At 60.0% G+C, this 12,292-nt stretch overlaps 1 protein-coding gene across 2 annotated transcripts; it reads left to right on the plus strand.

Moving 5' to 3' along the window:
* Positions 1-1,685: 1,685 nt before the first annotated feature.
* On the plus strand, positions 1,686-11,464 carry MGAT4B (alpha-1,3-mannosyl-glycoprotein 4-beta-N-acetylglucosaminyltransferase B). Of its 2 annotated transcripts, none has more exons than XM_061190060.1 (15): positions 1,686-1,782; positions 6,878-7,063; positions 7,149-7,289; positions 7,377-7,510; positions 7,915-7,961; positions 8,287-8,400; positions 8,630-8,705; positions 8,834-8,948; positions 9,313-9,443; positions 9,619-9,726; positions 9,836-10,029; positions 10,443-10,521; positions 10,604-10,691; positions 10,771-10,883; positions 10,989-11,464. In XM_061190060.1, the coding sequence occupies exons 1-15, from the start codon at positions 1,686-1,688 to the stop codon at positions 11,010-11,012; spliced, it is 1,647 nt and encodes a 548-aa protein (XP_061046043.1). In that variant the 3' UTR covers positions 11,013-11,464. The 2 variants fall into 2 exon arrangements, with proteins under 2 accessions (XP_061046043.1, XP_061046044.1); XM_061190061.1 differs by having other exon boundaries at positions 7,458-7,510.
* The last annotated feature ends 828 nt before the right edge of the window (positions 11,465-12,292 follow it).

Here is a 12,292-nt window from a genome sequence, read left to right on the forward strand (position 1 = left end):
ACTAAAAAAAAAGAGACAGCAGGAAAATAAAGGTGAGAATACTGGGACAATAGGACTTCCAGCCACTACAAGATATGAATTTGAATTCTATCACTGTCATAAATCTCCCATCAGGGAGAGCCCACTGGACCAAGGTCTGCACGGTGTGAGGCAAGCCTCTGCCACCTCTGCTTGTCACCCATTGCCGGCCAGAGGGAGCATGGTCTCACTTGCTGAGAGGAGTGATACTGTAGCTGCCCAATATCCACTCTCTACAAAGGATAAGACAGAGGAGTAGGAAAGGACAGAGAAAGAAGAAGTAGAGAGATATCAGCAGAGGGAAAGGGACAAATGGGAGGGGGAAACCGTTGCATGAATGAGGGTACTGAGGCCCCCAGGGGCCAGAAAGGCAGACTTACCAAATGTGGTGACGAGGTGAGGTTCAGGCGATCTCTTGTCACCCACGGGGAAGCTGCTTTCAGTGGTCCCAGAGGTGCCCAGATCCCCTCCCGGGAAGAGGGAGAGGTCCCATGTTGGGTGCCATAAATCTGTTACTGGTCAGGGTTCTTGACCTTCCTTAATCAATGGAAATTGATAAGAGGCCAGACAAGAAATTTGGGCAAGGCTTTACTGGGGCCCCTGCTGCAGCAGGGGGGCAGCGAAAACAAGTAACAGGTTCCCTTGCTCGCTCCGGGTGGGGTGAGCTGGTTCCTTACATGGGGTGAGGTTAGGGGTGTGTCCGGGGGGTCGGGCAGGAGGGGTGGCTTAGGTGGTCTGCCCACCCCTTTGGTGGTGGTGAGTGCAGGGGGCATGTGCGGTACCCTGTTTTTGCTCCCGGCTCTTCAGAAGTGGCAGTCAGGTTTTTGGTCTTATTTTATCTTGCTGTTCAGAATATGCCCCAACTGCCCATGCACACAGTACTTTTTAGTCCCTTGTAGTTTCTTTGTATTTTTTTGGTGGAGGAGATGTTTGTCCAGGTGCAAGCACTGCAGCAAAGGGTTCCAGGTCCCAGGTCCCAGCTTGTCTCACCTTTATTTGCCTAGACTTCTCAGACCTGGGGCAGGGACCTGAGGGTCCTCAAGTTAATGCGATTGAGGTCCAGATCTGGGGTTGCGAGAGTTCACAACGAAAACGTTACTGAGAAGGGGTTGGGGGACCCCCTCACACGGCCTCCACCACAGAGGACGCGAACTCGCGAAGGCCCCAGCTTTGACCTACCTGAGGCCGGTGCCCAGGGCCGTGAAGTCCGGGACGCATGAGCCCACGCGGGGGCCGCTGTCCGGAGCCAAGAGGGCGGGATCCCGGGCGTTGGTCCCCCACCCCGCCCCCTCGTGGTGCTGGTGGAGGCAGCGGATGATGCGGCTCCTTTAAATCCCGGCCGCCCCGCCCTTCGCAGCCGACTCCGCGGCGGCCCGGGATCCAGGCCGGGCCGCGGCTCTCGCCGCCCAGCCTAGCCCAGCCTGGCCCGGCCCAAGCGCCGAGCCTAGGCGGTCCACTCCCCGCGCCCCAGAGGAGCCGTCAGCGCGGCGCCCGGTCCAGTCACCAGCCCGGCAGGCCCGCCCGCATCCCTGCCCGGCCCCGGGCTCCCAGCCCCTCCCCGCCCCGGGGCCGGGGCCCCTGCAGCCTCCAGGTCCCCGCGCCCCGGCCCCGGCCCCCCCGGGCCATGCGGCCTCGGCCCCGCCGGCGCCCACCGCGCACCTGAGGAGATGAGGCTCCGCAATGGCGCCTTCCTGACGCTGCTGCTCTTCTGCCTGTGCGCCTTCCTCTCGCTCTCCTGGTACGCGGCGCTCAGCGGCCAGAAAGGTAAGCCTCTCCCCCGCCGTCGCCCGCCCCGCGCCCCCTCCCACACCTGGGCGCCGGCGGCCGGAGCGGGGTCCGGGCAGCTGCCGCGGAAGGCGGCCGGAAGCCGACGCGGGCGCCCCTTCCCCGCCCGGGCGGTGCGAGAGGACGCCCCTCCCATCCTCGCTCCCACTTGTTTGCTGCTGGAATAACGAAATTCTCTTCTGGCCTGGGCTGGGCCGCGCCGGTGAGCGGGAGTCGGGTGCCCCATGCACGGTCAGGACCGGCCTCCGTGAGTACAGTTCTGCCCGTGTTAGGGCGGGTAGCTCCCTCTGGTGAGCTGGGGACCTCAGAGTTCTCAGAGAGGGACAGAGACACAAGGTCACAGAGGTGGCTGTGCCAGAGGGTCCCCAAGGTACCGGCTCCAGGCATCTGGGTGCACCAATCCTGAGACAGGAGTGAGGCGGCAGCCAGACATCCAGGCAGTACCATCACTTCACACCACCTCGCCACCCCAGCCCACTGTGGGTGCGGCTCCCTGGGGCCTCCACAGCCCTCCTCCAGGACATCTGGCCCCAGGACTCCTCCGCAGGGATGTGGGTGCTGCGGAAGCCTTCCTGTGGCTACTGGCCTGGGGGGTGCATGGAGGGCCTCATGAGCAGCCCACCCAGCCCTGGCCGCTGGTTAACTTATTTTGTGTGGTCTCACCTGAAGTTTGGTTAAGCTGGCCAGTCCACCATCATGGCCCTCTGCATCTGGCCAGCACACTTAGGACTGAGGGGGCAGGCCCCAGCACTGGCTGGAGTTGCCCTGTGTTGGTTGGGATGGCTGGGGCTGAGTGGGGCCTTGGCTGAGGGTTGAAGGCTGAGGAGGCGCTCGCAGGCCCTTGTCCACCCAGCCTTTAGCACAGGAGGCACCGGGAAAAGCTGCTTCCTTCCTGCCGTCTGGCTTTCCTGCAGGAGGCCTAAGCAGGATCAGGCTGAGGCCAACTGACCCTCTGCCTCCCTCCCACCTCCTGCTTCCCTGTTCCCCAACAGAGGCTGCGGGAGAAGCTGGAGCCTTTCTGACCCTCCAAGTCCCAGTGTCCCAGCCTGGCTCCTGCCCGCCCAGCTCAGCCCAGCCCTGTTTGGGTGAAGGCCTGGGCTGCCCTAGGGGCTCCAGAGGGCCTGAGGGGAGACCCCCTAGGACTTGGTACATGGAGGGCATGGCTGGGGCAGAGTTCTCCGTAGGTGGGGTGTGTCACCTTTGGGAGGGCATTTTGGACCCTTGGGAGAGTGGCCATGTAAGCAGCCTGGCATGGAGGCCAAGGTGGGGCCATACCTGACGGGCTGGGGCACATTTGTTCAGCTGTGAGTGGAGCGATGACCTCTTGCACCCTGTCCTGGGCTAGGCCGCAGTTCCTGTGTGCCTCCTACGGCAGCCACTGGCCCTCAGCCAGGTGTCAGGAACTGCAGCACCAGCCTCCCACCAGGACACCTTCTCTGTGAGTCTGGCTGGCCACAGCGTCCAGGAGTGAGGGGGATACCCGTGGCTCCATTTAGGGCCTGCTGTCCCTAAGCGGGGCATCCAGGAGGGCCTGTGGAGCAGGAGAGCACCCCTACTCAAAGAAATGTGGGGCTCAGATGCAGGGGTCCTTGTCCCTTGGGTGCGGCACTCCAGAAGCCTCTGTGACATGTGACAAGAGGGTCACCTGGGCCTTCCCCGTCGAGGACTGTTACTGTTTTGGGGGTCCCAGTAGGGTCTGGTCTTTGGAAGCTTGAAGAAAAGACTGAGTCTGGGCTCTTATATGAACCTTTCTCATTCTTATATTCAGACGACTGTATTAAGCCCATGGGGAAACCAGACTAAGTCTGAGGCCAGACTGGACCTTGGCTTCCAGCTTGCAGTGAGTAGGAGGCTCAGGAGAGGGCTGGCCCAGGCACCGATGCTTAGGGGAAAGGCAGAGGAAGCCAAATCTGTAGGGAAGGGAAGAGGTGGGCAGGAAGCCAGAGAGGAAGGGAAAGCAGGAGCAGGTGGCATCCTGGAAGCCAAGGGCCAGGAAGGACACATAGGCCTTGGCAAGACGGACCCTAGATACGGGGTTTCAGGCCCACTTTCATATCCAGCCTTGACCAAATTTGTGCAGCATCTCCACTAATGCTCAAACTGTAGCCCTCAGCCAAGCAGCTGCTGAAGGTCCCCAGGGAAGACAGCAGACCCTCCAGGGGGGTGGCCTCAGCCACACAGCCCTCCCCAATGTCTAGGCTGTCCCCTCTCTTGGATTTCAGCAATGATGGATGCCTGTCTTGACCACTGGGAGGGTGAGTGCAAGTCCTGGAGAGGAGGTGAACACCTGCACCCTCTCCATGCCCCTGCCCTACTGCAGGATTTTTTTTTTTTTAATATTTATTTATTGATTTGGCTGCTCCAGGTCTTAGTTGCCTCACGCGGGATCTTCGTTGCTGCATGTGTGATCTTCCTTGCCACGTGCAAGATCTTTTAGTTGAGGCGTGCGAAGTCTTAGTTGCGGCATATGGGATCTAGTTCCCTGACCAGGGATTGAACCTGGGCCCCCTGCATTGGGAGCTCAGGGTCTTAGCCACTGGACCGCGAGGGAAGTCCCCTCACTGCAGGTTAACAGCACACCTTTGCTGGGCCTGGAACCTGCCTGTGCCCCTCTGAGCCTATTTCCCCTTCCCTAAGTACAGAGCACAAGGTCTGTGCCCCAGCCTGGCTCTTGAATCTGTTTCTTTAACAAAGAGGGAACCAAAGGGAAGACTGTGGTCCATGGGCTTCAGGTATCCTGATTACTCTGCCTTCTGGTGGAGGAAGGGGCGGGAAAGCCTCCAGTAGTGTGACCACAGCTGCCCCCAGGACTTGGGCAGAAGAAGGCTCCTAGGAAGGGAGGCCAGGGTAGGAAGCAGGCTGTGCTCAGGCCTGGGTGGTCAGGGTGATTCAGGTCAGCAGGGCCCACCGCTGCCACTGGCCTGTCCCCCTGGGGCAGGCTAAGGTTGGACAGAGCTCAGCCTACTTAAAGATCAGAGAAGGCCATGGGTTTGGGGGGTGGGGCGGTGCAGACAGGGGCAGCAACAGCAGTCAGAGGGGGATGAGGTCTCCTTACCCTCCCTCCACTTCACAGAGGGCCCCACTGCAGGGAGCTGCCTTGGGTGTAGCCAGTAGCACAAGGGCTGCCCCTGCAAGACTCAGCAGCTCCACAGCACTGGGGTGGCATTGGGGAGGGCATCAGGGACAATAGGTGGGTGGGTAGGGACTCAGGCAGGAGGGAGGCCACCTGCCTGTGTAGGCAGCTCTGAACTCCCTCCTGCTGGGCCTCAGCACCTCCAGTCCCCCCTCCCTACTGGCAGCTGAGCAGGTGAGTGCTGGGGGTGGCCAGCTCCCTGTTCAAGGGGTCAGGTTTCCAGGGTAACCTGGCCTCAGAACCCAGAGCAGAGCCTCAAAGATCTGGTAACCTGACTCCTGACTCCCTCCCCCAGCAGGGCTGTCCCTGAGCACAGAAGCTTGAAGTGGCCTGGCCTTTGGCCCCTTGGGCAGGGTGTGGGAAGGGAGATCAGGCAAGCTGCTGACTCGGGAGTGCCTCATCAAGGATCTGCTTGGCTCCCCCGCTCCTCCCCCCACAGCCTTTCCGTCCTGCGTAGGGGCTTCCCCTCCTTCTTCCCCGGGATTTAGCACTTAAACCTCTGCCCCAGCTGCAGAAAGGGGGTGTCCTGAGACGACCGAACTTTGCCTTGGTCATGACCTTTGGTATACCCGATTGTGGGGAGGTGACACCATCCCAGGGCATTCTGGGGGCTGTGACCACCCCCCCCCCCAAGGGATCAAGGAACATAAGAGCTGCCTGAGGGTGAGAGGGGAGATCTGGAAGGCAACTACGCCTTGAAGGCTACATGGGTTTTCATCAGGCCCAGAAGAGAAAAGGGGATTCCAGTCAGAAGAGACAGCATGTGTGAAAGCATAGACATCAGACAAGGAAAAGGAGGTGTGTGTGATGGCAAATAAAGAGGTCAAAAGCCGGATTAGAAAAGGCCTTGAGAGTGTACAGCCTGGCAGGACCTGGCTGCCTCAGCAGCAGATAGCGATGTTGTTTGTCTCATTCTTGCTCTCTGGGCCGGGCCAGACTGGTGGAGCCAGGTACTTGGCACCCTGGAGATCCCTCTCCACTGTCAGGCAGCCCTACCTCTGTGCTGCTTCTGGCCCATGTGCACCCCTAGTGCCTGCACATGGGGCCCAGTTGGAGGTTCTGACACAGGCCCCCCTGGGGTGGCATGGTCTAGGCCTAGAACAGATCTCCAGAGAAGCAGGCCTCAGGGCACTTAGAGCTCTTGTCCCCTTTCTGCTCCTGACTTGCTGAGGGACCCCTGACTAGTTTCTCAACTTCATTTGCTCCTCTGAGCATTGGGGGCTGTAACTGCAACAGTCCCCACCCACCCACCCCCACCGGACTGTGTGAGATTGCAAATCCAGAGCTGGTGCCTAGTGTAGAATGACAACCATGAGGACAGTGACGAATGGGTGCCTGGGGCACAGTCCTACTTGGAGGATACGGGGGAGAGTCCAGGGAGGTTTTCTGTCCCCATGGGGCCTTGGGGATGGGGCTGCCAGTGATCTCTGTGAAGGGGGATGGGAAGCAAAGTGCAGAGGCTGAAAGAAGGAACAGGGGAAGGTTGGCCTCAATGCTAAGAGCTCCTTGAGGAAGGTCTGGGTCCTTGTGCCCTGGTTGGGACCTTGGGTGCCCTACTTCCTGGAAGGAGGAGATGCTGCAAGGAGAAGCAAGAGGGGGCTTTGGGAGGAGAGGGGAGGGGATGGAGAGGATTCAGTCTGAGCCTTTTCAGCCTCAGCTTAGGTTTGTCTCACCTGGGGCTGGAAGTGGTTCTGCAGCCCTCCCACTTCAGATGTCTCCTCAATGCAGAAAATAAAGGGAGAGCACTGGAGAGGGCTAATTCCCCCAGTGGAGGCTTTTCTTCCCCAAGTGTGAGTGTCACTGTGACTTCAGAGTGACCCTTATGTAACCCCATGTGGCTCACATGTGGCAGGCATATGAACAGATGTGTATGCTAACACTCAAGGGGCAGTACCTCAGCTCTAGGCTGCCCCCTGGTGACAGCCTGTGTACCACCCACAGGCGATGTGGTGGACGTGTACCAGCGGGAGTTTCTGGCGCTGCGTGACCGGTTGCATGCAGCTGAGCAGGAGAGCCTCAAGCGCTCCAAGGAGCTCAACCTGGTGCTGGACGAGATCAAGAGGGCCGTGTCGGAGAGACAAGCGCTGCGAGACGGAGACAGCAATCGCACCTGGGGCCGCCTAACCGGTGAGCGCAGGAGCGGGAAGTGGCAGGGGATGCGAGGCTGATGGCAGACCGCGTTGTCTGACCTGTCCCTTCCCGACCCACCCAGAGGATCCACGCCTGAAGCCGTGGAACGTCTCGCACAAGCACGTGCTGCACCTACCCACTGTCTTCCACCACCTGCCACACCTGCTAGCCAAGGAAAGCAGCCTGCAGCCCGCCGTGCGCGTGGGCCAGGGCCGCACCGGAGGTAGGGGCGGGGCCCAGGAGGGGCGAGTGGCGGGTGGTGGGACGATCCCCACGCAGTGTCCAGTACCGACCCTCCGCGTCCCTGCAGTGTCAGTGGTGATGGGCATCCCCAGCGTGCGGCGCGAGGTGCACTCGTACCTGACTGACACGCTGCACTCGCTCATCTCAGAGCTAAGCCCACAGGAGAAAGAGGACTCGGTCATCGTGGTGCTGATCGCTGAGGCAAGTGGGCTGGGGCACGGGTCGAGGGGACATTCAGAGGAAGACACACGGCACAAAATAACAAGGAGAATGAAAACAGCAACATTTCGGAGGAAAAAACTCTCAGAAGTTCAATCGTCAGTTTCACTCACAAACTTAACAGGATAAAAAGTTAAAAGGAAAGACATTTTAGCACCCCCTCGTGGAGATGCCAATTATAGTCTGTCCCACCCCTTGGACCGAAGTATGTAAAAGGGCTTTTTCTGAGGCACCTGTGGCCCCCAGGCCCAGCCTTACTTAGCCTTCAGGATGGTGGGCTCACTCCTTCCATGTGGGAGAGAAGGCTGTGTCCTTCCCCCAGCCCTTTCTTCCAGGCCATTTGGGCTGGCAGCCTGGCTCATGGAGGGCACTTGGTCTCCCCACAGACTGACCCACAGTATACCTCGCTGGTGACGGAGAATATCAAGGCCTTGTGAGTACTGACAACCCGACAAGGTTGGTGGAGGGAGGACCCTTTGCGGGGTGTTGGGCAGACAGGTGCCGGCCGTGCCCCCCCCCCCCATCAAGATGCGCCATCCCTCTGTGGGAAAGGGTGCTTCCCCTCTTGGCTGAAAGGGGGTGGGCATGTAGAGATGACCCAACCCCTCTGGAGCCTCAGTGCCTCAGTAGGATGGGTGTGGTGTCAGGGGATGTCTGCCTGGTGGGTCTTAAGAAAAGGACGGGGTCTAGCTAGCTCAGCTCTGTCCCTGCTCCAGTCCCTGGAGGCTGCACACTCACTGGGCCTTCCTGTCCCCCAGGTTCCCTACAGAGATCCATTCTGGGCTCCTAGAGGTCATCTCCCCTTCTCCCCACTTCTACCCTGACTTCTCCCGCCTCCGAGAGTCCTTTGGGGACCCCAAGGAGAGAGTCAGGTACTAGCACTACCCACCTCCCTGTGTCCCCAGCAACCTGCCCACCTGTGCTAAGAACCTAGTCTGTGGGTGTATGAGTCCTGGGCACTTCCCTGCAGTGCCTCCATTGTTCCATTGGAGGACCCCTGCATGGGGGGGGTGGTCTCCTACCCACTCAGTGGCCTCTGTGGTAGCCACACTGGAGGTGGAGGGGGTCTGAGCTCTTGAGGCCCCTGCCCCTGGCCCACAGGTGGAGGACCAAACAGAACCTTGATTACTGCTTCCTCATGATGTATGCGCAGTCTAAAGGCATTTACTACGTGCAGGTGAGCACTGAGACCCTGCTCTGTCCCTTTTCCCCCTGGACCCTGGATGGGCCTGGGTGGCAAGCCCTGCCCTGCCCCTGTGCCCATCCTGAGTCCCGACCCCCTTCTACCTACCCACCATTGTGCAGCTGGAGGATGACATCATAGCCAAGCCCAACTACCTGAGCACCATGAAGAACTTCGCACTCCAGCAGCCCTCGGAGGACTGGATGATCCTGGAGTTCTCCCAGCTGGGCTTCATCGGTGTGCCACCCCCCTCCCTGCCCCACTGACCTGACCAAAATATCTCCATCCAGCCCACTTCTGCCTCTGTCATCATCTCTCAGCCCCGCGCCCTGTTCCGAGCCCTAGTACCATGCAGTGTTGTGCTCTGAGCCTTTGCCTGGAGTGCCCGCTGCAGCCCCACCTGGCCTGTTCCTGCCTGCTCTCTGCATCGGGATGTTTGGGCTCACCATCCCATCTGCCCTCTTGTTACCTGCACCTGCCTGCAGCCAGCCAGAGGTTTTGCTGTGGGACCCTCCCCAGTGTCCCCCACAGGGATTAAGAGGAAGTAGGGCAGGGCAGAGCTGCCTACTCAGCACCCCTTTCCCTCCAATCCCACCCCCAGGGAAGATGTTCAAGTCACTGGACTTGAGCGTCATTGTGGAGTTCATCCTCATGTTCTACCGGGACAAGCCCATCGACTGGCTCCTGGACCATATTCTGTGGGTGAAGGTCTGCAATCCTGAGAAGGATGCGGTGAGCAGAGCCTGCACAGAGGCGGGAGGGGGCGGTGGAGCAAGCAGCCTCCAGTAGGGACTGTGTCGGTGACCGTGCACCTGACAGGAGGAGACTGCGCTGCTGGCTGGAGGAGTTTCTGTCTTCAGAGGTAGAGTTGAGCTGAGCCCTAGCGTGTGTCACCCTCCCTCCACAGAAGCACTGTGACCGGCAGAAGGCCAACCTGCGGATCCGCTTCAAGCCATCCCTCTTCCAGCACGTGGGCACTCACTCCTCACTGGCGGGCAAGATCCAGAAACTGAAGGTGGGCAGTGCCACACTCAAGCCTGGTTGAGTACAGCAGAGCCTGGGCTGAGGTTGGGCAAGGAGGTAGCAGGGCCCACCCTAGCACCATTGTCCCTCCTCCACTGTAGGACAAGGACTTTGGGAAGCAGGCACTGCGGAAGGAGCATGTGAACCCGCCAGCGGAAGTGAGCACAAGCCTCAAGACATACCAGCACTTCACCCTGGAGAAGGCCTACCTGCGCGAGGATTTCTTCTGGGCCTTCACGCCCGCTGCAGGGGACTTCATCCGCTTCCGCTTCTTCCAGCCACTGCGACTGGAGCGGTCAGTGCCAGCGCCCACAGGTCCACCTTGGGGGAGGGGCAGGGTGGCTACCAGGGTAGAGGCCTCACCACGAATTTCTGGACCTGCAGATTTCCCTCTGTGACCCCCCGCAAATTACTTAACCTTATTTTCTTATCTGAAAAGTGGGGCTCAGAACAGTAGCCACTTTGTAAAGACTAAGTCCAACAGTGTCCACAGGAGCTCAGTGACATTGCCCATCACCATTGTCCTTACAAGTAAGGCCCTGGTTGCCTTGCACAGTCCAACGGCTGCCCCGGGTGGTGCCCAGCCTCACCCAGTACCTCAGGGCCCACCTACTGCACTCCTGGCCCAGGCCTGGCCTTTCTCCGCTGGGTAGTGTGCCTGGGCAGTGCCCCATCCCTGCAGCAGCTCACAGGCCTGTCTGGCCACAGGTTCTTCTTCCGAAGTGGGAACATTGAGCACCCGGAGGACAAGCTCTTCAACACATCTGTGGAGGTGCTGCCCTTTGATGTGAGTGTAGTAGCAGGTGGGTGTGCACTGAGGCCTGCCCCTTCCACAGCCACTGGCTTCAGCCCCTTGATTTTGCCCCTAGAACCCCCAGTCAGACAAGGAGGCCCTGCAGGAGGGCCGTTCAGCCACTCTCCAGTACCCTCGGAGCTCTGATGGCTACCTCCAGATCGGTGAGTGAGGGGCAGTCAAGTGGAGGTGAGAGGAGAGGCAGGAGTCTTGGGGCAACCTCTCATTGCTGCCCTCCCCCAGGCTCTTTCTACAAGGGTGTGGCACAGGGAGAAGTGGACCCAGCCTTTGGCCCCCTGGAAGCACTGCGCCTCTCCATCCAGACAGACTCGCCGGTGTGGGTCATTCTGAGTGAGGTGACATAGGGCAGGGCTGGGTGCAGGGAATGGGGAGCTGTACCAAAAAGCTAGACCAGGGCTGCTCTCTGAGACCCCAGCTGACACTGAGCCCGGCTCTTCCAGATCTTCCTGAAAAAGGCTGACTAAGCCAAGGGCTTCTGAGGGTGCGTTTTGGCTGGCCCTGAAGCCCACGAGACCTGGGATGTCGTCGCCGCTGCCCCCGGAGGGCCAGGCGCGGCCACCCCAGTCTGAGGGGTTCTGCCTGGCACCCCACTCCACTGGCCTGGGGTGGCCGCTGGCCCGGAGGCCCCAGGAACTGGTGCTGCCCCGCCCGCCGGCCGCAGGGAAGAGGCAGGAGGCCCCCACACTGTGCCTGAGGCCGGTCCGCGCCGCCCGGAACCGTTCGCACCCTGGCCCCCTTGAGCCAGGCCTTTATAGAAGAGCCTTTTCCTGGGCGCCCACTGTCTCCGCGCGAACACTGGAATGCATATACTACTTTATGTGCTGTGTTTTTTATTCTTGGATACATTTGATTTTTTTCACGTTAAGTCCACATATACTTCTATAAGAGCGCTCCTTGTAATAAAGGGTTAATGAAGTGTGTGCCTCACAGGTGAGGGCTCCGAGCTCACAGCCGGGCGCCTAGCCGCCCAGCGATACCACCTGGCGCTCCCGCCCTCCGCGCAGTTCCGCAGGACCTCGCTCGCATTCTCTGGGAGGGTCCCGGGCGCCCGGTGGGTAACTCGCTGATGGAGCTGGTGCGGAATCTGGGTCCACGCCCCCAAACCGCCCTCACTTCCGTGATAACTCTCCTAGGAGCGCGCCTCCTAGCGCCCACCATCCCTCCCCAAGTGCCTTCAGCCGCCTCTCACCAAAGGCATCCCCCACCTCCTCGTCCCACTCCTTCGTGGGTCTCAGCCCCGCCTTTTCCACCGTCTCCAAGGCCCTGCTCCTGTCCCCAGTCTGTGACTCATTTTAGGGTCTCCCATCCATCTCAGGGCCTTTGTTTTTGCCCTGCTTTGAAAGCTCCTCTCCTCTGCCTGCTCAGCTAAAAGTCACCATTTTAGGGACTCTTCCCGGCCAGCAGGCCTTCCCCGGATCTGGTCCCCCGAGACACTAGGACGTTTACTGGACAGCGCCTATTAAAACTACATTGATTACGTTCATCGTCGTTCTCTGCGGGCCGCAACAGGTTGCCCTGAACACTGCACTGTTCTAGATGCCGGTAACCGAGTACCCACCAAAAAAAAGTCCCTCGTGTTGGCTGTGAAGTCCAGGGTATGAGGAATAGGGCGGCTGAGGGTCAGTGGAGAGGCAGGCCTCATAGGAGGGGAACAGGCGAGGAAAGCGCTGACCGCAGGGAGGAGAAGCCGTGGGGTGAGCCCCAGCGGGAAAGGATGTGTGACTAACAGCGTCTGGGAGCAGGG

Source organism: Eubalaena glacialis, chromosome 4 (genome assembly GCF_028564815.1).
Source record: "Eubalaena glacialis isolate mEubGla1 chromosome 4, mEubGla1.1.hap2.+ XY, whole genome shotgun sequence".
Lineage (NCBI taxonomy): Eukaryota > Metazoa > Chordata > Mammalia > Artiodactyla > Balaenidae > Eubalaena > Eubalaena glacialis.